Raw genomic sequence first — 26,995 nt, 5'->3', positions numbered from 1 at the left:
GGCCCTGACCTCAACCCCACCGAACATAAAGCAATCTGACTGTGCACCAGACCTTCTCGACTGATATCAGTGCCTGACCTCATTAATGCTGTTATGGCTGAATGAACACAAATCCCCACAGCAGCATCCCAAAATCTAGTGGAAAGCCTTCCCAAAAGAGTGGAGGTTATTCGAACAGAAAAGGGGGACTGAACCTGTGTTAATGCCCATGGTTACGGAATGGGCAAATATGGCTGTGATAGTCGGGTGTCCACATACTTTTGGCCATATAGTGTACTGACTGTAGCTACCTAGATTGAAAGCATGCAATCATGTGATGAGAGGCCTACACATACATAATGACATCAGTACCGGTAAATCAACCAGTGCAGATTGCTAGTCTGATTGTCCTTGCGTCTCAATTTCAGAGAGTCATGAGAAATAATTTTTGGTAATGTTCACATCAACCATCAGAAAATGTGAACGTCTATAACTGCTTTAGAGTCTTTAGAGTTTACGCAGAATGTTACAATAAATTAAAACATCCAGCTGACTGAAAGGCTCCAGTAACTCGGATAACCACTCTGTACAACTCAAGCAGAAAAGCATCTCAGAATGCACAACATGTCGGACCTCGAGGAGGATGGGCCACAACAGTAGAAGACCACGCCGGGTTCCTCTTCTCTCAGACAAGAACAGAAAGCTGAGGCTGCAGTGAGCACAGGTTCACCAAAACTGCACAGGTGAAGACTGGAGAAACGTAGCCTGGTCTGATGGATCTCGATTTCTGCTGAGGAACACAGATGTTAGGGTCAGAATTTGGCAGCAACAGCATGAATCCATGGATCCAACCTGCCTTGTGTCAACAGTCCAGGCTGGTGGAGGTGGTGTAATGGTGTGAGGAATGCTTTCTTGGCTCACGTTTGTCCCATTAACACCAGTCAATCATGGCTTGAACGAGTGTGTAACATAACACACTGTATATCACTAATTTGTCTCAGACATAAAAATTTTATTAGAAACCAGGATGAAGTTTTCTTTTAAGAGCAAACGTATGAGGTGATCAGAAGACAAAGGAAAACAGCGTAAGATCTGAAAGGAGTTCATATTAATGAATGATCTCAGAAGGAAATTTAACACTGTTATATGAATATATATACATGCAAAAAGTACATAAGATGTTTGTACATATACTCATAAATTAAATTCGCACAGACTTATGTACACAAAAATATATATATATACCAATGTAAACAATATAAAACGTACAGGATGACTGTATTCTTTCAGATTTTACAAAAAATAAAAAGGTTTCCTATTGTCATAGAAATCGGCAGGATTAGGTGACGGCTGCCTTTTTCTTCACAAGTTGACAGGGACACATCATATATCATCACACAGAAAGGACACGGAAGAAAAAAAAACTCATTCGTAATCCTATAAATACAAGTAGAAAAGAGTTTTTATTGGCTGTAATGTAAAAAAAATGTTCACTAGGTAGTTTTTCTGCTGCATTTGAATGATTAATGAACCCTTTTGGTGAAAAGGTTTTAAGCCCTCTTACATTAAAAGGTTTATCAAAAAGGTTTAGGCAGCATTCCTGGGCTCGGGTGCCCTACACGGTTTGTGGTCTTACCACAACGATGAAATCCCAAACGAGAAATTGGTGCATTAGAAAAGTTTTGAGGAGTTTATTATTTTTTTTTATTTTATGGACTAAGGTGACACCGTGTCTCATCTTCTCTTGTAAATGTGGTATTAAAGTCGTCCATCATGTCAAATACATTGTCAAACGGTTCCTTTAGGTAACTGTAGGTAATGATTCTGCGGTCACTTCCTTAGTGTCTGTTTTTGTCTATTAGGCAAGTCACATGACATGTAAGACAACACTTCTTAATGATCACAGTTCAGGTTTTACACTTCTGTTCGATGCCTCCATTAATAAACAGCAGCCTTTAATTCTTAAGCATAGCTTACACACATACAGTAAAACACACTCTCACACGTGTATCACACTCAAATACAAAGTCTTGTACATTAATACTTTTCATTTCAAAAAGAAACACACTGCTGCGTATCAAAATATGTCCGATATGAGAACGTCCGATACGGGATTTCTTTAAAAAAAAAAAAAAAGGGAATAAAAGAAAGAAACACCGTTTCTGAGTTTGTGTATAAAAGCGACGGACGCGGCAGAGGGTCAGACGGAGGTCTCTGACTGCACTTGCAGCACGAACTTGTGTGATTTTGGGTGGATGTACTCCTCGCTGATTCTGAGCTGCGGGATAGACTTGCTGCTGACCACCAGGCAGAAGTGGCTGTTTTTCAGCTGGAACTCGGTGCCATGACGCAGTGGGCTGGTGACCGATGCCTCGCTGACGAGTGTCCACTGCAGAGCTCGCCAGCACTCGCTGTTGTACCGCAGAGTCGGACCAGGAGTCAGGTAGCTCTCCAGAAACGCCTGTTGACAAAACATAGCACTGACTGTGCGCTCACGTCGTCCTGCGAAGTTCGTATGTACGAGTCGGGAAGTCGTAATTACGACATAAGGTGCGTTCGAGTCACGTTTATTCGGAGCGAGATGGCGGTCTACGTCCTCTTAATTAACTGCAAAAAAAAATACAGCGAGGTTTTATTAAGTTTTTAAACTCTCCTTCTAGAAAATGAAGAACAAAGAATGCGCCTGAGCTGCGTTTTTTTCTTTCTTTTCTTTTTTGAATCAATTCATGACGCCGCCGTAAAACTTTATCGTTACATATCATGCTGTAATTGAACAACGCTATGGTATTTTGTGCAGGCGATTAGCTTGTTTTATTGAAAATAATAAAACCTGACAATAACGTGCTGCATATAAGAGCTGAAATCAGCTTCTGATAAGAGTAAACATTCAATTTCTGCTAATTTACCACCAGCTACCTTCCACTGATTCCGCCATGTTGTCTTATCGACACGCCCCCAACTGAAAGAGAATCCTGCGTTTCCCCCGCTCGTAATTACGACTTCACGGCATGCGTTTCAACTTGTAAATACGATCTTTCCGACGTGAACTGAACGCACCGTGAGCACAGAGTGGAGACTACACATTGCTGAAACAAAAAAAAACACCTTTTAATGGAAATTGGCCGAATTGTCTAATCAGTGTCTAACAATTTGAATAATTAATGAAAAGTCCTCACTAGAAATAGTTTTTTTTTTTATAGTGTTTCTTTCTTTCTTTCTTTTTTTACAGCCACTATACTACTGCCATACATAGTAGTAAAGAATTATTATTAGTATTCTGAAGTAAGAATTTTCTTATAAATGCAGAAATATTACCTACAAACTATTCACACTGATGTGCTTTCATGTAAAGAAGAGATTGTGTATTTGTGTGTGTGTGTGTACCTTGGGACTCATGTTGTTGGTAATACAGAAAGCGAGGTGGCTCTGGATGCTGTCCATGCTGTGGCAGTGCTGCTGACGTGTTGTGCGCAGGTACTTTTGTAGCGCACGTGCCATTGAGGGGAAAATTGCCTGAGCTGCCTCACGTGCCTCCATCACGTCACCTGGAGGCTTCTTTTTTTCCTCCTCCTGCAACCGCCGTACATGTGTAAACGCCTCCTCTACTGCCACCACCAGCCTTGAGAGCACATCAAACAAATATTAATCCTGTAGCAAAGTGAAAACTTGTACCCTACAGTTGGATGGAACTCTGGTTTAGTGATGTGCCGAGTTCTAGTTCTCAAGTTACTTCATTTCTTCTCTGCTCTGCTTTATCAACATGTATCATAGCGTCAGAATGATACCCCACTATCATTCGGTTCTGAAGTCTCCTCGTCGTTCCCGTACCGTGCTCTGCGTTTCCGGACTCTTCTCTCATAATCAGCCTCCTCGTAGTAAAGCTCACTGTGGCCGGCGTCTTTCTGTCGGGCCGCAGCAGCCATCTTGGCTCGAGACTGACTCGCTGCACCGTCACTGCCAGGACCTGACAGGATAAAGAACGGCATGATGGGATCTCACAGCTTGAGATCTTAGAAAGTTCTAACCTGAGAAATCGCAACTTGCACACTGTATAAAAACTCGAATTTTAAAAAAATTGTATTCACTGTAAGGAAGAAAACATTTCAGACTGCTGTTTCAGGATAATAATCAATGATGGGGTTTTTTGACATCGAGCTGTTATCACCCCAAAATTGCTTCTTTTTCTATAACAGCACATCACAGAATCCCTTAATTCCTCATTGCCAATTCTAACAATTTTTTACTCATTCAAGAACGATATCTTATATTTTTTGTATCCCATTCATAGTTACATTTTATGTTGTGGGATATCTGCGAGATACTGTAAGATCCTGTTCTTGTAAGTCATTCTAGCACATTGTATCTCCCACGTGAGGTTAGTCAAACAAGACACAAAAATATGTAATACGTTACCAAGACACTGCAAAGACCTCTGTTCTGAAGACTTTCCTGTGTCAGAAACCTTCAAGTTACAGTTTTAGCTAGGACTGTTCCAAAGCACTGAAACTCAAATCTTTTCCCTTAAACTTCAACAATTACACACATTTTTAAAATCCACCATACAAGTCACTGTGTAAATAATAACCTACAGCGGGGGAAATAAGTATTGGATGCGTCAAGATTTATTTCAGTAAATATATTTCCAATGAGGCTATTCAGATGAAATTTTCACCAGACATCAGTATTAACTCAAGAAATAATTACTTACGAATTTCAGCTGGTTCCTCGCCTTACCTTGTCTTGGAGAACTGCTTTTTCTTAGCGTGTTCAATACTTTTTTCCCGTGTCATTCCTCTTTATTACACATAACTTAATTTATGGACTTTAATGTTGTGAATTCTTTATATTTCCGGATTTCTTGAGATAATACTGACGTCTGGTGAGAATTTCATGTGAATAACCTCATTGGAAATATATTTACTGATACAAACGTTGACGCGTCTGATACTTATTTCCCCCGCCGTATTAGAATCAGTGCGTTAATATAAATCTGTGATTTGCTGGAAAGACTGTCCAAGTCATGCTATTAAAGGTAATCAATCAACACCAATTGATTCAAGAATTCAACAGTGCTGTGGTATAAATAGTAATAGTTACATATGAGGTACTGTAGCCAGCTAGCAAAGTGTGATGAACAACATAGAGTAATATATAAAATGCGATAATCAAAATGGACAACTCTAATGCGGGACACTGTAATACATTTTCCATTTACACTGACAGACTCATAAACATGTAATCAGGATATTCAGATATTCCTTCTTGCAAGCTAAGAGTGAGCTGATTGCGCTGTTTTCAGCACCTTAGTTATTTTATATAGCTTTGAATATTTAGATAGTAAGCCTAATCTCATTAACAGCCTGTTGGAGATAATTGAGCTTCTCTAATGGGAAGTCTAGTATGACTAAAGGAGAGGCACTGCTTAATGGTAACAGGTTTTGAATTTCACTCTCTGGGGGTTACTGTTATTACTGCCAATTATGCAAGTTATGTTGTCTTGTCTATTGTTAAATAAAGCTTATTCAATCTGGTTCAATCGGGTTTAATCAGATGAACACATGAGGGCAGCACTGTGCCTGTGCACAACATGAGCGTAGTGCCTAATGATTCCAAAAACAATCCGTGGGCACAATCACTGCGTAAAAGAAACCGCTTTAGTTGTGAGATTTTAAAAAAAATAATAATAGTGAAATTTGGGTCATGAGAATTTTGCATACAATAGTGAATGCAATAAAATACTTTAATAGATCGAGACAAATGTAAATAGTGACATTAACGCCTACGTATAAATTCATTTCTGAATCAAAATCTATTTCAGTAATTCGTTTTTAATTCAAATGAAATTGTTTCCCCTCCAAAGCAAGTAGTTTTCATTTAGGAGAAACAGCCAACAAGTGCTCAGCCTACAGTATCTGGGGACCCCGGGAACATCCGCCTGGGTGACGCGTCTTCATGAAGCTGGCTGAGAAAACTGTCAAGAGCGTCCAAAGCTTCATCAGACATCTCTTTTCTGGTTAAAAGCGCAAAGCAAAATAATTTGATTTGTTTAACATTTCAAAGTGTTCTAGCATACGGTCCCCTCCAAAAGTATTGGAACAGCAAGGCCGATTCTATTATTTTCACTATACGTCGAAGACATTTGGGTTTGAGCTCAAAAGATGAATACGAGACGACAGATCAGAATCCCAGCATTCGTTTCCTGATATTTACATCTAGATGCGTTAAACAATTAAGAACGTGGCACCTTTTCTTTGAACCCACCCATGTTTAACAGATACGCAACCAAATATTAAGTGGTATTTACTTTCATTTACTTCAAGGCTTATCTGTTCCCATTCTCTTGCTCGGCTAAGGATTAGGTGGTCTGATACAAAAGGTTGTATGTTTTACGTTGTTTAACACGTCTACAGAAGATGTAAATGCCAGGTAATAAAAACTGAAATCCTAACCACTCGAATCAAATCCATCGTTTGAAGAATATAATAGAATCTATAGTAGAATATAATAAGAAATAAATGAATAAACCTATTCGCATGCATACACACTTTTGACTTTTATGAACTATCAATTATGCACACATCATTTTTTACACTGAAATACACAAGACTGTGTGTGCATTTCCTCTTTGTAGGGAAGGTCCAGGCACAGACGGGCTAAATATGCCCTGTGTAGTGGCCAAATACCAGCTCGGTATCTTTGTGATGTGGGATTGAATGTGTGAATACAGTGTGTGTACTCGGGCCAGGGGAGTGCTTAAAAAAACGTCAGGTTTCCCCGCCATATAAAATATAAGCTGTTCATAGGAACACCGCTAATGAATGTGCTCAGGATGTATATGTGCTATTGTTACTGAAGTAAATGTTGGATGAACCTCTGATGGGTGAATTTGCCTCCAGGGCAGAAATACACACACACACACACACACACACACACACACACACACCGTGGGCACTCAGTGCATTCCATGGTTTTACCTTACATTCTAAAAGAAAGCTTTTGGGGTTGACTTTAAATGTTGCAGAGAACACAGTGACACACACACACACACACACACACACACACACACACAACAAAAATATCAAGTGACAAACTAAATAATAATCCTAATATTCAGTAATCCTTAAACCACAGGAATGGAAACAATTTGCGCGATTCTGTTGTTATTATACACCAAAGACACATATTTCTATTGTTATTAACACAGTGTTTCCCCCACAGAAGATTAAGACGTTAAGACGATTTTTAGACCGTCCACGTGTCTGAAGGTCTCAAGGAGACTTGCTTTGCTTGAGCTGAATCTCCTTTTCACCGTCAAACAGACAAGACGTCTACGTTCGTTCTCAGAGTTTCTTCCAAATGCTCTTAGGGAGTTTTTCTTACTGCGAACTACGACTATGAGCCTGGACCAGTATAGAACTCTCTCTTCTAAAATCAGGAACAGTGCAACGGCAAAGTGAAGAAAGCAAAGTGCAGAACCCACCATCCACATTGTAGACCTTCAGAGCAGCCAGATGCTTGGCCGTCCTGGATTTGGCAGCAGTCAGCAGTGCAGCGTTATGTACTGAGAAGTCCTTATAGTAGTGTTCCAGGACCACCAGAGCTGCCCTCTGAATACTGTACACACAGAAAGAAGGAAGAACGAATAATGTTGGACTAAAGGTCTAGTCAGCGGTATATTAACTAAAGCTGTAGTGATAATCTACAGTGTTTCGTCCAAAGCCACGCCCACAATACACACGAGAATGCACTAACGATGCTGGAATGCCTGAATCCTAATGCGAGAGGAGAAGCCTGGTGAATTAACAGAGTATGCTAATCATTGAAAAGAGTAAAAACAAAGAAGTTACAGATGCAGGAAAGAGAGAGAGAGAGAGAGAGAGAGAGAGAGAGTGAGAGAAATCCATCCATCCATTTTCTACAGCGCTTATCCTACAGGGTCGTGGGGAACCTGGTGTCTATCCCAGGGCACAAGACGGGGTACACCCTGGATGTAGTGCCAATCCATCGCAAGGCACAATCACATACACATTCATACACTACGGACACTTTGGACACGCCAATCAGCCTACCGTGCATGTCTTTGGACTGGGGGAGGAAACCGGAGTACCCGGAGGAAACCCCCGCAGCACGGGGAGAACATGCACACACACACACACACCCACACACACACATACACACATACACAGGGGGCAGCAGCGGGAATCGAACCCCCGAGAAATAAATGGTTAAAATAATTGCATGATTAACGTCTGCCTTCTTCTTTGGCCTGAATGGAGTAAATGATTTATTCCTGGATCAGCTAATCCACGCACACCGTAGCAGAAGAATATAAAAGTGCAGATTACAATAACAAGAAATGACACACAGCAAAAATCATTCTTGTTAAGAATCAAACAGATTTGACATAGAAAGGATTTATTCTTCGACATTCTCTTACTCATTCTTACACACGGTGTGTGTTACCTGAGCTGGCCCAGGTTGTAGTGTCGTGTCTCTCCATCAGTCGAGCGTGTGACACACAACGAGAAGCACGGCTGCAGCTGCCTCACCTCCAACAGCACCACGGCCAGGTAGTGCGTAAACAGCAGCGTATCCACCAGCGACACGGCAAACTGCACTATCCCCTGATAATTCTCATCCTGTCACCCACAGACATAAACACACCACCAACGAAAACAGTCAACACACGCTCGACAGAGTTATCCGTTCTTTCTTCCTGGCGCACGGCCGGAACTTGAATCAAATGGGATTGAGTTTTCTATATAAGCCCGGCTCTTGCAGTAGTGCAGGAATTAAAAACGACTCACGGGTTGACGTTATCGCCCTGATACACGTTCAAACAGCTCATTCGAGGACTTTTATCGTATTCGCTATGCTATGAACTACTACTATGACCAGCAGAAAACGTGCCATTTTCATAAAAGATATATATATATATATATAACGTAGATATAACTGCTGACATAGCGAAGCTTTTTATACGGATGTTTATTTAACGTTTATGGAAAGAACGTCAGCGCTTTATCACAGTCAGTACATTTTCTGTCAAAGGAACGCCTTCTGGACAGATCACAGTGCTTTGTTCGTCAAAAAAAAAAAAAAAAAACGAAAGAGACCCTGGTGTTTATACCTGCTATAACGTAACCGATAACAGGAACTCGACTCGTACCCTCAGGTATGAGAGGAACAGAACGCTTTGGGGCATGCTGTTTTAGGAAAATAATCAACTTTGTGATTTAAATCAATTTAGTTGCGTGAAAATGATCATGATAATATTTTAAGTCATTATACCTTTAATACAAATGATATGAACATCTCAGACATAAATACACACACACACACACACACACACACACACACACACACACCTGTGTGTCAAGGATGCGCACTCCATAAAAGAGCCAGTATGAGAGTAGAAGCAGCAGCGTGAGTACAGCGAGCAGTGCTCTGTAAACAGCCAGGCGAGGCAGTGTGGACCGGGGCGGACGCAGGAACAGGGCCCAGCCTGCCAGCATTAGGATCAGCAGCTTAAAGGCCAGTGAGAGGAAGAGGCCCTCACAGGCTGTGCCACACGACTGCACACGCTCAGCCCACAGCAGCTGTGGCAGCACCACAAAGGCTAGTGGCGTAACCAGAACCACCAGTCCAAGGAGCAGTGTCAGGGCCAGAGGCAGCAAACGCACAAAGCTCTGCTTATGCACGCTACCCACGGTCTCCTTCCCAAAACTGGCCAGCTCCTCCTGAGAGAGACTGTGATCTGAGGTACCGGTCACCGCCGTGGTGGTCTCGGCCCAGTTATCGTCCTGGAAGGAGGGGGAGAGAAACCATGATATTGCAGAGAAAAACTGTTTCAGAACAAGTCAATTCAACGCTATCGCCATGCTTTTTCCATGTAGAAAACATTCTCTTTGGCAAAGCCATATGAATATGAATTCGATTAAAAGTCTTCATGAACACAAAAATGAGAGTCTTTGAAAGCTCTGTCTGGATACACAGACAGTACCTGAGCCAGGTCTAATGTTATGGATGCATCATAACCACCCGTCTTATTACTGAGCTATTCGTCTTCAAGCAAATGATTCAATAACTGTTAGAAATGATTTAGTAATTACAGAGGAAATGATAGGAAACGTACGCAGCTATGACTGAGAGGGTAAATCTGGACCTAACAACAAGTCCTGGGAGTTAAAGGGGTTAAGAATAACCAGACCTGATCTTATGAGTTTGTATAAAGTACATATTTTAGTAGCAGTGGCAGTGTCGTGCGCTTTGGTTATTGAATCATACCAGTGCGAAATCCAATTTAAATCCATCAGTCGTTTAAAAAACAAATTCGCCGAAAGGGCTGTCACGTGCAGAGATCACGTTTCACCCCCTTGACACGCTTTCCCTCAATATACACTAAATTATTCAAAATAACATGCTATATTGTGCTGTCTGTGTGTACTATTAAAGCAGTGTATGAATTATATTTAATCGTTTGTTGCCTAAACACCATGATAAACACCAAATCCTCACAATTCAAGGCAAAAAATCATGCAGATACAGGTCAAGAGCTTCAGTTAATGTTCACGTCAAACATCGGAACGGTGGAGAAAGACTGATCTCTGTGACGGTAAACGTGGCGTGGTTGTCGGTACCAGAAGGGCTGGTTTGAGTCTTTCAGAAACTGCTGATCTCTTGGGAGTTTTACACACAAGAGTTGACACAGAGTGGTGCGAAAAACAAAAAAACAGGAAGTGAGTGACAGTTCTGTGGGTGGAAATGATTAGAGAGGTCAGAGGAAAATGACCAGATTGGTCCGAGCTGCCAGGACAGATCTAATAACTCATACAATCACTCTTTACACCCGTGATGCGGGAAAGCATCTCAGCACGCGCAAGACATCGCACCTCGAGGTGGACGGGATACGACGGCAGAAGACCACACCGGCTTCTCCTTCAAGCGACAGTGAGTGTATTTAGTTAGCATTTGGATGACTTTTCCTATTAATGTTGACGTAAACAGTGAACATCCGCAAAACTGCTTGTAGGTAATGTGAAGAGGCGTTTAAGGCCGAACTGGAGGTCAGGTGATAACGCAGGCACGTTGGCATTTCTGGACCAAAATAGGTTATAAAAACTTCCACTGGGTCAGCAGATTTTGAACGTCGCACCCTCTCGTGCGCTTTCCGACCCACGTCAGCGCGGCGCGTTCATTTATAACCACGGATATAGCGAACGCGTGAAAAAATAAATAAATAAATCATACGAGTCATCGGTAAGTCGTCATCAGTTTGGTTATAGAACAGAAGTGAGAATCAAGTGAGAAAGAAAGAATTAAAAGTGTTAGAGTAGGCACATCTGTGCGTGTGTGTGTGTGTGTGTGTGTGTCCTGTTTGACTGAGGCAGACACTCGCTTCCTCGTGGTTAGCAGAGGCAGACTTTGGGCTCCAGCAGCGTGAGAGGGAACAGCAGGAAGAGATGGAGTGATAAACAAGTGTGTGAATGTCCTGAACCCCTCCTCTTTCCACCCTCCATCCCTTTTCCTCTCATTCTTTCCAAAATAATAGAGCGACCAGGCGTTCACTTTGGGCCAGGGCAGAAAATCAGTGTAAAACCGGCTGGCAGTGCAACTGCCTGTAAGGCAATGAGAACGTGTCACACAGAGTAATAACACCTCTAAGAGCTACAGCTATCATAATCATTTAATGACTGATGTGTGTGTGTGTGTGTAAACATTTAACATGAGTAAAGTGAATAATAATAATAAAAAGTGAGTAATAATATACATGTATGTGTCTTACAGAAAGAAATATGATTCGTGACTCATGTGACACCAGTGTAAATATTTACAGCTGCACCAAATATCCCTCCACGGATCCTTTGACCAGGGAAACACTGGAGCTGTAAACGAGCCTCGTAAATTGAACAGGAAAACAATTCATTACATTACAGTTACATTTATAGAACGCTTTTCTAGGCATTCAAATCGCTTTACATTGTACGGGGGGAATCTCCTCGACCACCACTAGTGGGTAGCGTCCACCTGGATGATGTGAAGGCAGCCATATTGCGCCAGAACGCCCGCCACACACCAGATGTTAGTGGAGGAGAGAGTGATGTAGCCAGTTCAGAGATGGGGATTATTAGGAGGCCGTGATAGATAAGGGCCAATGGGGGAATTTCGCCGGGAGACCGGGGTTATACCGGGAATTTTAATGACCACACGTAGTCAGGACCTCTTCGACTCATTTGAAATATGAAGTGACTATTATGTTGGTCATTCATTCATTCGTTTATCTTCAGTATTAATCCACAATACACACACGGACAATCTATCCTAGTCAATCCGCTGAACAGCATGGACAGTTGGAAGAAACCAGAGAACCCAGAGGAAACCGACACAGACACAGGGGGAATGTGGTCTTATTGCCAGCATGCAACAGGACCAGCAACAGGAATGTGTGTGTGTGTGTGTGAGTGTGTGTGTGTGTGTGTATGTGTGTTCAGACTCAGGGATTAGACAGCTCATCTTCCACCTGAGAGTCATTCTCGATGTTCAGCCCTGCATGCCTAAGGACTGTGTGTGAGCTAATGCACACAAAGAGCTACTGAAATCCCAACAAAGATTCCTCATCAGTTTCCAGCCAGAAACGTCGAAACTAATATAGAAATCTCGATCAAGTATTCCGAGACAGCCGATCGTGTTCATTTTTCAATATTTTTGATGTTCACGTACAGAATAATTTGGAAGCTAGTGGGCACACGGTGGCTTAGTGGCTAGCACGTTCACCTCACACCGCCAGGGTCGAGGGTTCGATTCTCACTGTGGTCCTGTGTGTGTGGAGTTTGCATGTTCTCCCCGTGCTGCGGGGGTTTCCTCTGGGTACTCCGGTTTCCTCCCCCAGTCCAAACACATGCATGGTAGGCTGATTGGTGTATCTAAAGTGTCTGGGGTGTGTGACTGTGAGTGTGCCTTGCAATGGACTGGCACCCTGTCCAGCGTGTACCCCGCCTTGTGCCCCATGCTCCCTGGGATAGGCTCCAGGTTCCCCGTGTCCCTGAAGTATAAGCGGTATAAAAAATATGGATCGTTTTCCCCGATAAAAAAAAATTACAGAGTATAATTTGTTTGACTGGGTCCTTTTTATCTACTTTTACAACTTGTGTGAAAATCTGATGTTGTTTTTGGTCATATTTATGCAGAAATATGGAAAATTCTATACTGTATAATTGTCTTAAATCAGTGGAGATTACAATAAACTATCAATAGTTATTATGGTTGTTATGGTTATTATTATGATAATAAAGTGTTCATCTGAGTTCAAGCTCTATTGCTTGAAACCGAGATATAATTTTCTATAAAAAATAAATGCTCTATCATGTATTTAGTAAAACATGTATTTATTTCTTACTTATCATGTCTATAAAATGAATCTGTACTGCGATCATAAGGGGTTCGGTGAAGATTTTCTTACACTGGAAAGGTTCCCTGCCCTAAAATTTGTTTCAAGTTATTCCATTTGGAATACATGTATTACATATTTATTCTCTACAGTAAATAAATCATTTCTTACAACCTTTCCTACTACCTGACAAACTCATTAACGTGTTTCTGCATGTATAAATACGACAGGAACAAAGTGCACAGGATTTGAAGGAATTCCTCTGCATGTCTCCGGTTTCTTCAGAGTAGAGAGGATTTCACACACCGTCACTATATGACAGATATAATAAAGGACATGTGAGTCAACACCAGGCTGAATTACACAGAGAAGAATAGAACTTCAAGCAGGCATGACAACCAGTCGCGGATTATCATTAGCCCTCTAGCGCTGTCGAGGAACACGCGAGACGCTAAAGCACTGGGGTACAAACACGGACGCTCATAACGAGGCTCGACTAACACATTTTATTCGTATAGCGCTTTTAACAGCGAACATTGTCCCAAAGAGGCTTTACAGAAATATATAAACACAGGATGGAGATTTTAAGTGTGTGAGTTTATCCCTATTGAGCAAGACAGTGGTGAGGAAAAACTCCCTGAGATGATACGAGGAAGAAACCTTGAGAGGAACCGGACTCAGAAGGGAACCCGTCCTCATCTGGGTCACGACGGGTAGTGTGAGAGTAAAAGAAAGTTCGTTATGGTGTTTATATGAAGTCTGTTTGTTGAACTAGTCCACTGTTCACTAAAGGAGACCCGAGTGTTAAACTGCATGTGGTAACCGCAGTCCCAAGGCCATCACTGCAACCGTAGTCCCAGCGACCACAGCGAGAACGTCCATGTGGACTTGACGTCCAAAACCATTTCCATGGTACTTCAAGCGGTACCGTCCTCAGCGATCTCCAGGCCGTAGCCTCCAGTTGATGAGAGCTCCATCCAGAGGTAGGGCATCCGAACGTATCAGGCAGGTCCGGAGAGCAGAAAGTGTTTAGTGTTGTGTACGAGTCTGTTGCACGCTCCATTATTAGCAAGTCCTGCTTTAAATATAACTACACACGAGTACATAAGGAACTCTAAATAACGAAATATAAATCACCATATAATTTCTTTATTTAAAACAGTGCTCTGAATGGTTCCCCTCTCCTAACGGGGTGCAAATAAGAGACAGGGGAAGTGCCAAGGACTAAAAAAATCCCCATTTTGTTTCAGATTTACAAACGCCTGTCACTCAGCACTTATTTCTTAATCAGTCTGTGGTCAGAATAACCTAAAGCAATAATCTCAACATGCGTATCATTTAAAAGATAATATCCCACTGAGCGGAGCACAAAAAGTTGAAAGAAATATTGTTTTGCATTATTTTAAAATGAAAAGAACTGGAAAGGTCACTTAAGAACTTCCAAATAGAACATTAAGGTTAAAATCATGCTGCATGGTACATGGGATTTATGATAGTAAATAGGATTGACAGTACATAGGATTTACCTGATTGTATATTTTTAGTACACACACACACACACACACACACACACACACACACACACACACACACACACGAGTTCAAACAGACATGAAGACTTATAAAAACTGTGTGGCTTCTCCCACTGTGCGAAACAACTAGGTCAGAGTGGAGTGTAATGCCTAGAGCAGCATCTCTCTCTCTCTCTCTCTCTCTCTCTCTCTCTCTCTCTCTCTCTCTATCAGAAAAGACTAACAAAAGAACCAAAAGATTTCCTTCAGTCTCCCTCGGCAGCACTGGTTCAGCTTCTAGCCTTTAAAATTGACTGACTTATGATAGCATGATAGAAACCCTATTTAGATAGATTCGACTCGATTGTGTTCACATGATGAATTAACATGAATCGAGCTATATGTTGTCGAAATCTTACATGAATTTTGTAACGATGTCAGAGTACGTGGTGCTGATGTGTTCGATGGCAGGATCCAACAAAACTGATTCACAGGTAATCAGCCTGATTACTGCTTCCTTTGTCACGAATTCAAACCGGACATACTTTCACCAAGCTTACAACAAACAACTGATTTCCTCTGAGCATTTCTATTGCTGACCTCTGCATCTGGGTCTCTCTCTCTCTCTCTCTCTCTCTCTCACTCTCTCTCTCTCTCTCTCTCTCAGCTGAGGGGTAACCAGTGTTGATGTGAGATTTTACAAGGCAAAGTGACAGACATTTTCCCACAAGCATTTGTCTGCCATAAAATTAAACGTGTTAATTCCATATCCTCATTCTATACCTATAGACGTACACTGACGTACAGTTGCAATCAAAATGATTCGACCCCCAGTGCAAATCAGGTTTATTGTCAAAATGTACAGACTTTCAGCTGTGTGTGATGAACAAATCAAACAAAAGCGACTGAAATAGTTCAACACGATGAATGCTTCAATTGGTTTCCCCAAATTCAACTGAAAATGCGACTTATAATGATTTCTCCAGTCTCAAAATTATTCACCCCCTTCATGGCGAGCATCTTTAGTACTTAGTAGAGCTCCTTTTGCTGTTATGACCTGCTGCAAACGAGATGCAGAGCTTCTGGCAGCGTTCCTGAGGAATCTTAGACCATTCCTCATGAACAACAGCCTGCAGTTCAGTAATACTCTTGGGTTTGCGTGCTGCAGCCGCTTTCTTCACATCCCACCAGAGATTTTCTATGGGGTTCAAGTCAGGTGACTGTGACGGCCCTGTAGAATCTTCCAGAACTTCTTCTGTAACCGAGCCTTGGTGGAATTTGAGGTATGCTTGGGATTAGTGTCCTGTTGGAAGGTCCAGTGATGCCCAAGCTTCAGCTTCCTCACAGACGGCATGAGGTTTTCTCCTAGGATTTCCTGATACTTCAGTGACTCCATCTCACCTTCCACATGCTGCAGGTTTCCAGCGCCAGAGGATGCAAAGCAGCCGCAGAGCATCACCGAGCCTCCACCATGCTCGACTGTGGACAGAGTGTTCTTTCTTCATTCTTCTTCCTCCAGACATACCGCCGATCCATCGTGCCGAAAAGTTCCAGTTTTGCTTCATCGCTCCACAGAACAGAATCCCAAAACTTCTGTGGATTATTTATATGATTTTGATCGACGTTTCTTGTGCTTTTGCGTCAGTAGTGGTGAACGTCTTGGAGTTCTGACATGGAATCCTTCTGGGTTTAGTACGCGCCTTACTGTGCTCACTGAAACCTCAGTGCCTGTTACACCAAGTCTTGCTGCAGGTCTTTTGCAGTCACTCGAGGGTTTTTCACAAACTGCCTTCTCAGAAATCTGCTTGCAGCCGTCGATAGCTTCCTTTTTCTGCCCCGTCCAGGTATTTCATACATTTTCTACCCCTAGCCAGTTCACGTATTTCATGTGCTCCAGCTCAACCACACCTGCTGCAACTAATGAAGCCCCTGATTAATTGAATTTGGGGAAAACACTTGAAGCATTCGTTGTGTTGAACTGTTTCAATTGCTTTTATTTGATTTGTTCATCACAAACAGCTGAAAGTCTGTACATTTTGAAAATAAGCCTGATTTGCACTGGAGGTTGAATCATTTTGATTGCAACTGTAGGTCTTCATTCACCCACAGCCTATATAGAACTATGTTAATTACAGCAATGCACCTGTAGGCAGGAGTAAAGTGGACTGACCTGAGGCTCTGTGCTAGCCGGGGTCTGTCCTGTCGCTCCTGTCTGCGCAGACAGGCTGCTGATGGTGACGTTCTTGTCGGACCGATTGCTGCCATCATGACTGCGTGGTTTGTGCCGGTCCTTACTGCGATCACTGCATGGCACAAACACACACATGGACAAGGGCCAGGGAAATACTGCTGCCATCACCACACAGACACACCCTAAGAATATTGCTCCTTTCACATCATCGTCTTCCTCTGCCTTCTATTTATTTATTTATTTATTTCGAGGATTTCTCAATCACTTTTCCTCATGTCCTCTTTCTGCAGTAGGAAAAAGAAACTTGGTTAGTTAAAGCCAGCTGTAACGTCCTTAATCCAAGTCCTTATAGTCTTCATTATCATTCTTGAGGTCAACTGCTTCATTCTTCTTTTTTTTTTTTAACTGAAAGAGGACAGTGAGCGTTAGGGTTTGGCATTGTAAACACAGCACATTTTGAATTGAGTCTGGATTCTTTGAACACATATTTTTGACAGTATTCCATCAGGACTTCGTGCATGCATACAAAATATTTATAAGTATTATGCTCCATCAAGGCAGCGGAAGAAGAAGCACAGTCTGGTTTCTCATGAGAGATTTAGCCGAACGCTTGACAAAAAAGCAGCAAAACCTCTCGCCATCTTTCCAGTAAATGGAGCAGGTTCTGTCCCTATGGCACAGATTCTCATGAAGCAGTTAAAACAAGCACACTGACACAAATTTGCCTCGCCCTCCTGTGGTTTCGCAGCTCTGTTTGGGTAATTGGAGCAGTAAAAGTCATCATACTTACAGACGGATGGAAAGGATCGATTAAAAGCTTTTGTAAATATCGCACGTGTAGAGTTCATTTTAAGCATTGTTGATCTGTTTTACTTTACAGATCCTAGTCATGTTTATTATGAGCCATTTTTTTTTTAAAGAATTGTTATATATCCACAACTGCTTAGAAATCTTCAATTACTTTTTAAATCCAAGCACCAGTGGGTCCAAACTTGCATTCCCCAACATAACTTTCCTATTAGTTTCCGTGTAGCTACTAAATAGTTCATGGGAGTTACTAAATAACATGCTTTAAGGTCAGTCGGAGCTGCAAGCCTTGCTGAAATCCTGCCTGCCCTGACTGTAAAAGACCATTGGCATAGGTTGAGTTCTGCATTCTGAAGCTACATGTCCAAATTCCCAATCCACGATTCTGATCTTGAACTATTATTTTATTCATTTATTAATTCCACAACTCAAAATAGCAAATTAAAAGCATGATAAAATAGTCTATATGCAGTGAACAAATTGTGACTTCATGATTTCATACCTCATAGTCCCACTTTTAACTCTCAGGGCCTCATAGAAATATTTTTGTGAAAACAGTAGACAGCATTTTTCACATTATAAGAGAGATTCACTGGGCACTTTATTAGGAACACTATATTAATACTGAGTAGGGCCTCCTTTTGATTTCAAAACAGACTCGATTCTTCATGGCATGGATTCCACAAGATGTTGGAAACCTTCCTTTGAGGTTCTGGTCCATGTCCACATGATTGTATCACGCAATTCCTGCAGGTTTTTCAGATGCACTTTCATGCTGTGAATCTCCCGTTCTACAACATCCCAAAGGTGATCTACTGGATTCAGATCCGGTGACTGGGAAGATCACTGAAGATCAATGAACTCATTGTCATGTTCGTGAAACCAGTTTGAGACGAGTTTTGCTTTGGGACGTGGTGCAGTATCATGCTGGAATGATCACAATCATTAGAAGATGGTAAATTGTGGTGATGAAGGGATGCACATGTTCAGGAACAGTACTCAGATAGGGCGTGGCATTCAAGCCATGACTGATTGGTATTAAAGTGTTTGGAGAAAACATTCCCCACACCATTACACCACCTCCACCAGCCTGGACTGTTGACACAAGGCAGGTTGGGTCCATGGATTCATGCTGTTGCTGCCAAATTCTGACCCTAACATCTGTGGTCCTCAGCAGAAATCGAGATCCATCAGACCAGGCTACGTTTCTCCAGTCTTCACCTGTGCAGTTTTGGTGAACCTGTGCTCACTGCAGCCTCAGCTTTCTGTTCTGGTCTGACAGAAGAGGAACCCGACGTGGTCTTCTACTGTTGTAGCCCATCCTCCTCGAGGTCCGACATGTTGTGCATTCTGAGAAGCTTTTCTGCTCACCACAGTTATACAGAGTGATTATCTGAGTCACTGTAGCCTTTCTGTCAGTTCGAACCAGGCTCGCCATTCTCCATCGATCTTTCTCATCAACAAGGCGTCTCCGTCCTCAGAACTGCCCTCACTGGATGTTTTTTTTCTTTATTGCACCATTCTGAGTGAAAATCCCAGGAGATCAGCAGTTATAGAAATACTCACCCCAGCCCGTCTGGCACCAACAATCACGCCACGTTCAAAATCATTGAAATCGTATTTATTTACCCCCATTCTGATGGTTGATGTGAACATTACCCTGAAGCTGCTCGCGCGTATCTGCATGATTTTCTGCGCTGCACTGCTGCCACACGATTGGCCGATTAGATAATTCCATGAATGAGGAGGTGTACAGGTGTTCCTAATAAAGTGCTCAGTCAGTGTATATCATATTGCTCTTTATATTTATTTATTTGTTTGTTTGTTTGTTCATTTGCTTGCTTGTTTATTATTTATAAACTGTATTTTTTTTATGTTATATGGTAAAAAAAAAAAAAAATCTACCTGCTTCTTCAGTCTGGATTTTCTCTTCCCAGTTTTAAGCTCTTGGTTGAACTCTTTTATATAAATGGTTCTGCTGTTCTAATATGCCATGCGCAAGCCTTAAAATTCAGATCTACCTGATTAGATATTTTTTTATAAATAGGTTAATCGTTGCTTTAACAACATTATGCGTCTAGAAATAAAGTCCACCCTCCCCTGAAAGACTGCATCATTAGTTCTAAATAATACTGATTAAACTGATCAATCACGCTATGACACAACTCACGGTTAGCATATTTAACGCTAATAAACTATCAAAATAACCAGTTGTTGTTAGCTATATACGCATATTTTGCTTTGTAGGATGTAATATGCACTAAAGGCGCCACTTACCTGTGTCTGTTTGACCCCCGTGAGTGCTGCGAGTGGCCAGAGTGGACAGAGTCTGTGTCCATGATGATGTTGTGTCTTTTCTATGATTGGTCCAGGGCTTTTTGTAGTTTGGCCACAGAAATGTAAAGGCCACAAGTCAGGAAGCAGGCACCAAGTGATGGTTACACCAATTTACTGTCAACCTGAGAGGAAGAAAGGGACTATTGTTTGTACTCTGTCTTTGTCACCAAATTCTTTTTAAGACACAGTGTACTATAAGAATTACGCACGTTCGGATGGAGTCGGGTGAAGGGGTGGTGTTAATCTAATCTTTTCCAAAAATATATTTATTCTAATTTAATTGAAAAGAGAACAGGTAACATCAACTAACCAGGAAAATAAGCTTTACCAGGTTTACTAGGCTTATCTCTTTCCTTGCTGGTTTCTCTTAGGTGATTGCCATCTGCTTTACATACCCGACTCCCCCCTGACCCCACCCCCCTTTCTTTTTTTCTTTTTTTACCAGGTCATGACCCCAAACTTTCTACCAAAACAGTAAAAAACAATCTAACCTATGTGGGGGAAACAGCACAACTTTCCTCTGCAGATCGAGCTATATGTATTTGCTGTTCTTATCTCACTCCTACCCGCTTCCTCCATTCCATACACAGCACCTCCTCTGAACAACCAGTCCTGCACAATTAGTAGACCTGTACACGTTTTCACACGGATACGTCCGGAAACACGACACAGCCGAGGTTAACCGACTGAGAGCATGTCTTTTCGCAACATCACTGTCATATATTGATTTTAAGGTATTTGTGGTGCTTACTCCAGCTAACCTTGAATCTTTATCCTGATTACATTCCCTCCCTAAACGCACCCACACACAGACACATCCCTATTCATACTCTATCATCCCGTACTGATAGCCTCTGCAGTCCTACGGTCACTGCCGTCAATATGGGAAATCTGAGCTGGGAGATACACTTACACACACACACACACACACACACGTAGTACACAAGTAATTCCTCTGGAGTTACCTCATGCTCCACACAAATAATTCCACTGGGATTACATCACGGACACGCAAAACCCCACAAACAAGTCGCCTCTCTGATTTTTCTCGCTTCTCTATGTGATTTGAGCAACATGTCTCGTTTTTGCTCTTTATAAGGAAGCTTATCTGTTGCCAAAAGTCCCTATAAATCTCATTTCTAATGTCAAACGGCAAGCAAGAACGTGTGGAGATATACGAGCCACTGTAAATCTGTAATACGGTATGGGCATTACGAATAGCTGGAGAAAAGGCAACAGATACACAGAGCTAGAGCAGATGTCCAGTCCAGATGTCTCATTATCAAAAGGATACACCAGTGCTGATTCCTGTGTGAGGGAGTGGGAGAGGGAAGGAGGGAGGGGTGGCTGTGAAGCAACAGGGATGGGCTGGACAATACTAGTTTGCACTTCACACTGCAGCAAACGATGGGGGAAGACAAAACGCGACAAAAGGGTTGAGGTTTAAAATAGGATAGGGGTAGTGCTTTCTATTCGCTTTCTATTCTACTTCTGCTTCGAAAAAAATCGAACAGCTCACACGTACAGTACATCCCTTTCCAGTACGTTTGCGCCCACTTTGAGGCCAGATAAGGCCAACATAAAAGTGAAACTGGACGTTGTGGGCAGAACCAGTGGTTTGACAAGCTAAGGAGGTCATGCTGACCGATTTACGGTATTGTAATAATGAGTCCATTACAGCAGAGTACACTGGGAAGTGGAGCAGGAGAAGAGAGCCTGCAGGCAATGACATTTAGCTTTCAAAACTCTGGCTTTATTCAGTCATTACACCTACAGAGTAAAGGCGCGCACACACACACACACACACACACACACACACACACACTGAGAAGTGCTTTCAAGCATTAGAAACTAAGCAACATATTAAATCTCCTCAGGGTATGAGAAAGAAACAAAAAAAAAAGAATCTAGGTGAAAAAAAATGTCCTACATATCTAAAAGTATCCCTAACCCCTTTAGATTTAAACCATGACCTATAATAACGTGAAAAGACTTAGAAGTAAGAAAACTCTTGAATTTGATCAAATCCCCCCTGTTTGGGGTAAGTAAGACGACTACAGGTATATTATAAAACTGAATCACCGAGGCAAAAGCCTGACTTGGGCTGAGTTTTTTACTGTGTCTCAAAATACACACCGAATGGAAGGATTTTTTTTTAAAAAGACTCAAGAGGTTATATTAGGTACTGAAGCTATGTGTATTTAAAGTCTTTTGTAAAGTTGTTTATTCTGTAACGGACATAAAAACATGGGCATTTGAACATGGGCGACTGAAACCTACATAAAGGTAGATATAACTAAGAAAGCCAACGGATTATAGATGAAGCCTTTGGTAATAATTCGCTTTTAATGAATGCACTGGCAACGAAAATCTCTTTTGCATTTTATAGCGCTTTTCTAGGCACTCGAAGCGCTTTACGTTGTACGGGGGGAATCTCCTCAACCACCACTAGTGTGTAGCGTCCACCTGGATGATGCGACGGCAGCCATATTGCACCAGAACGCCCACCACACACCAGATATTAGTGGAGGAGAGAGTGATGTAGCCAGTTCAGGGATGGAGATTATTAGGGAATTATAGAGAAGAGCCAAAGGGGGGATTTCAGCAGGACACCGGGGTTACACCCCTACTCTTTTACGATAAGCGTGCTGGGAGAGAGTCAGGACCTCGGTTTAACGTCTCATCCGAAAAACAGTGCTGTTTTATTTATTTATTTATTTATTTATTTTACAGTATTGTGTCCCCATCACTATACTGAGACATTAGGACCCACACAGACCACAGGGTGAGCGCCCCCTGCTGGCCTCAATAATACCACTTCTAGCAGCAACCTTAGGTTTTCCCCAGGAGGTCTCCCATCCAGGTATTGGCCAGGCTCAACCCTGCTTAGTGGGAAACCAGGTGAGAACTGCAGGGAGATACAGCTCTGGCAATCAACGAGAATGATGCTAAACTTTTTTCTCAGCATTTTTTAAAAGCGAGAAAAGAATAAGCCCGTCAGCTCTAACATGTGCTGTCAATTTCACAGCGTCACAATATTCAAAATGCTGTTCGGTTAAAAAGACAACACACAAACCCTTAAGCCAGGCCTCTAACTGAGCAGTTCTGAATCCAAGCTTCACTGAGGGTTTGGAAAAGTACAATGTGGCTTTGACATGATTACTCTTCTGTAACACTCAGTAAAAAAAAAATAGCTCTGAAAACCACTGTAGTGACAGATAATCATTTAAACTGTTTTCCAGTTCCCGGGAAAATGAGGGGTAAGGGATGTGTCAGAAAATTGTTATGCAGAAGCTTCTGGGCTTTCGAGGGAGAACAAAAAAAACCTCAGTGTTATGACAGAATGTGTGCGAGTGCCAGAGAGTATAGCAGAAATCAATTATTCATGTTCTCTGACAGACAGAAGCTGGGAGGGTGTGAGGTTGACTACTGATGTGAGGAGGTCTAGAAAGTTAGCCAAACAAAATGATAGAATTTGCCATTAATATATTATTCCATTACGAATAAGTCGCACTGTGGGTTAGCGGTTAGCATGTTTGCCTCGCACCTCCGGGGCTGTGGGTTCGATTCCCGCCTCCGCCCTGTGTGCATGTGGTTTGCATGTTCTCCCTGTGCTTTGGGGGTTTCCTCTGGGTTCTTTGGAAACAGTAACAAAAGTATAATGTAGCATAGAAATTGTCATCTAACTCTAATGCTAGTACAACAAGCCGTCGCCTCGCGTTATAACATGTCATTCGAGATCCTATTCAGATTTAGACACTTCATTTGAGAAAAGAAAACACCACGGCTGAAATGTCAACCAAAGATTTCCTGCCTTCTTGTCGCCTGAGACGTTATCAGGAAAGCGTAAAGCGTTATGCTTTATGTACCTACTAATGCACACACTACTGCAGCTTGTTATACTATTGAGCTAAAGTACATTTAGTAGCTGCTTTTTAGCCCATTAATTGGTGTTCTGAAAAGGATAACATCCAATCACATTAGAGCTTTGTCTTTCCCAGTGGGCTAGTCAATGAATTTATGGGTAGTCCTGCCCTGTATAAGTGACATAATGCTCTCTGATGTTGGCAAAAAAACCAAACTGGATCGATGCATCACCGCTTTACTTTGCATCGTGGCGTACTTTGTGTCCGCCTCATCCATTGTTTTTTTTTTTTTTTATATATATATATATCAGGTTGCTTTATTGCCCGTTATGTATTACACATCCTCTTGGATTTCCTCAGAAGTACCGCGGGCAGCTCTCAGATGACGGAGGGAATACCGCTACGCTAACATTAAAGCAGAAAGTGAAAAGTGAAACACTGGAGCTCCAGAGATGCTGGCCGTGACCGGTCTAAGATCAGCGCAAACACTCCCTCCCTGGGGAAGGGAATTGAGGTCATTTGTGTGCTTTGGGCTGTATTCCCAATCCCATCTGTGTGCCCGAGAATGCGACGTTAGTCAATTAGTTGTAAACAATTCACTTTTGTCCCACATGAAAGCTCGTCGTCTGTGTATACAGTACAGGTCAGTGAAAGAACCAACCAAGTCCTGGAGGAGAACAATCCACAGAGATCTGCATTTTCCTGCTTCTAACACACCGGATCCAGCCAGCGAAGCCAGTAATAATGAGCTAATGAGCTCAATCAAGCGTGTTAAATGGGGTAGAATGATAAACTGTGCAATAACGCTAGCTTCCAAGCATAAACTTCAGCTCACATCTGTCGTTTGAAGATACAGGCACATACTCCCGCCCTGCTCCTGCCAATCAACCATTACAAGGTCTGCAAATAATGGAGAAGCCTACGGTTTAGGTGCAGGTGATTCAGGATAGACAAGGCGATAGCATTGGCTTCCGGACAATATCATTCCCAGACTCACTAACGTCAAGTATGAAATGACTTCAACTTGCTATTAGCAAGCATTCAAATCTACCCAGATGTGATCTGAGATGTACAGTGACGCTTAAAGTATTCTTTCACCGAGCCTGGAACCCATCAGATTACACGCCACTTGATTCGGTGAACTTGCACGAGACGCGATTACGGACTTCACGATGGCGGAGATTGTTAACACCCGGAACGCCATCGACAGCTGGGTAACGGCTTACGTCAATCTCTTTCTCTCTCTCTCCTCGCTTGGGACAACATCAGCCCACACGTCTTGATGGAAAATTACAGCTCGTCAAGCTTTGAAGTGTAGGATCCTTAAGGTTTACTACAGATGCAGATCAAAAATACTATCACTGTCTCTGCAGGGTGTGCACATGCGCGGTCCTTTCTTACAGCTGCAGAGTTGGATCTAACTTGTCTTTTGGAAAGATCTGTGGTCTTTACAAAGGACGTGTTTGACCCATGCTTTTGTGTATGTGTGTGTGTGTGTGTGTGTGTGTGTGTGTGTGTGTGTGACAAGCAAACTGAATAGTCTGATCCTGATTTTCTTTTACCTGCACCTCATATCCTCCATGGATGCCTTTCTTGCTGGCTGAGCAGACCTGAACATCTGCTGAGCAGTCCGTCGGTGTGTCTTTCAGAAGAAGACACACAGCAAATATCTAGTGATAAATGAATCTCTGTGGCTTTTCTTTTTCTTTTTCTTTTTTTTCCCTCAGACGATGAGAGCACCACCCAGACCCATGCACTCCCGTGCATGCATTGTTCTTGAGCACGGTAAATCATCTGTCTAGAGAAATAAACAGCGGATGCGGCGCCAGCGCGCGCTGGAGAGGAACACCCGATCAGCACGCGCTACACCCGCTGCGGGGTTAAAACCGCACCAGAATGGTAGAAAGAAAAGGGAAAAAAGAAAGAAAAAAAAAAGAAAGAAAGAAGCATTTCCATGAACCGAATGCATGACATATGGTATCTCAGGTGGCGTGCTGCTTTGACATGACTTGGTGTACTAGATGCGGTGTGAGACGCCCAGAAAATTCCAATGAAAACCACGTTCCTTACCAAATGACAAGCCGTACATACACATGTCTGCAGTCCAAATGACAGGTGAGATACCAGTCACGAGATTTGCTCTAGTGGATTAAATCAGTAGCCTATAATAACAGATACAATAGGCATCCTGATCATTCCTAGACCGCCTGGACTGCTTAAACCAACCTAGCACACAAAGAATAATGTCACAGAAACGATTTAAGACATTACCTTCTCGTTTCAAGAACATCCCAGGAAAATAAACAGAAATACGCTGAGAGCAGAAATCACCTCTGGATACACATATGGACCGGACTGGAGCAGCGCACCTTTTTCCTCTCTCTCTCTCTCTCTCTGAGCAGATGGGCGGTGTAATACCTTTACTTCCCGCTAGAAGGAGCTCTTGTTAATAACTCTTACAGAAATGAATGTCTAGGGCGTTGTGAGTCTCATTTTGCAGTCGGGATGTGTTTCTGCAGGCAGGAAAGCTCAACACATTGTTTCTCAGGATTCCGAAGGCAGAAGTTACTCCCTGGAGCGTTGGAAAGACCAGGGATGACCTCTGCTGACCCTTTTGACTTGCACATGTCTGTGTGTCAGTCTGATCTAACATAACTGACTTGGCTGGTGGAAGGCTTGATGGTTATCTGATCAGATCATTTGGCTGTTTCAGAACCAATGTGAAGTGCGCTGGATCCTCTGGACAATGTTGATGTTACGATGTTATTTGCAAGCATGGGTTTTTATCCTCACTTTCTAAAGATACAAAGATGCGCTTTACTTCGTCACTGGGACGGATCTAAGACAGGCACTCTTTCGTACCTTTACCTGGAAACATGAATTTACTGTACTACTATACCTTTTAAGTGATGGACCT

General features: G+C 42.3%; 1 protein-coding gene across 2 annotated transcripts; it reads right to left on the bottom strand.

Annotated features, from left to right (window-relative positions):
- Positions 1-970: 970 nt before the first annotated feature.
- On the bottom strand, positions 971-26,480 carry vangl1 (VANGL planar cell polarity protein 1). Of its 2 annotated transcripts, none has more exons than XM_017470876.3 (9): positions 26,350-26,480; positions 20,153-20,334; positions 17,048-17,180; positions 9,348-9,782; positions 8,443-8,618; positions 7,460-7,593; positions 3,808-3,943; positions 3,364-3,598; positions 971-2,440 (listed from the first exon to the last, which is right to left on the bottom strand). In XM_017470876.3, exons 2-9 carry the CDS (start codon positions 20,212-20,214, stop codon positions 2,180-2,182), a joined length of 1,572 nt encoding a protein of 523 aa, XP_017326365.1. In that variant the 5' UTR covers positions 20,215-20,334; positions 26,350-26,480; the 3' UTR covers positions 971-2,179. The 2 variants fall into 2 exon arrangements, with proteins under 2 accessions (XP_017326365.1, XP_053536676.1); XM_053680701.1 differs by lacking the exon at positions 26,350-26,480 and adding an exon at positions 20,974-21,074.
- Positions 26,481-26,995: the final 515 nt, after the last annotated feature.

This window comes from Ictalurus punctatus, chromosome 6 (assembly GCF_001660625.3).
Source record: "Ictalurus punctatus breed USDA103 chromosome 6, Coco_2.0, whole genome shotgun sequence".
NCBI lineage: Eukaryota > Metazoa > Chordata > Actinopteri > Siluriformes > Ictaluridae > Ictalurus > Ictalurus punctatus.
The sequence above is the reverse complement of the archived record's forward strand: the minus strand, read 5'-3'. Positions and strand labels throughout refer to the sequence as shown.

Coding starts and splice junctions, on each gene's coding strand:
- vangl1 (XM_017470876.3), bottom strand. CDS start 20,214: ATGGACACAGACTCTGTCCACTCTGGCCACTCGCAGCACTCACGGGGG. Junction 9,783..17,047: donor CGGCTAGCACAGAGCCTCAG/GTCAGTCCACTT, acceptor CCCTCCTTCCAG/GACGATAACTGGGCCGAGAC. Junction 8,619..9,347: donor TGCGCATCCTTGACACACAG/GTGTGTGTGTGT, acceptor TGTGGGTGACAG/GATGAGAATTATCAGGGGAT.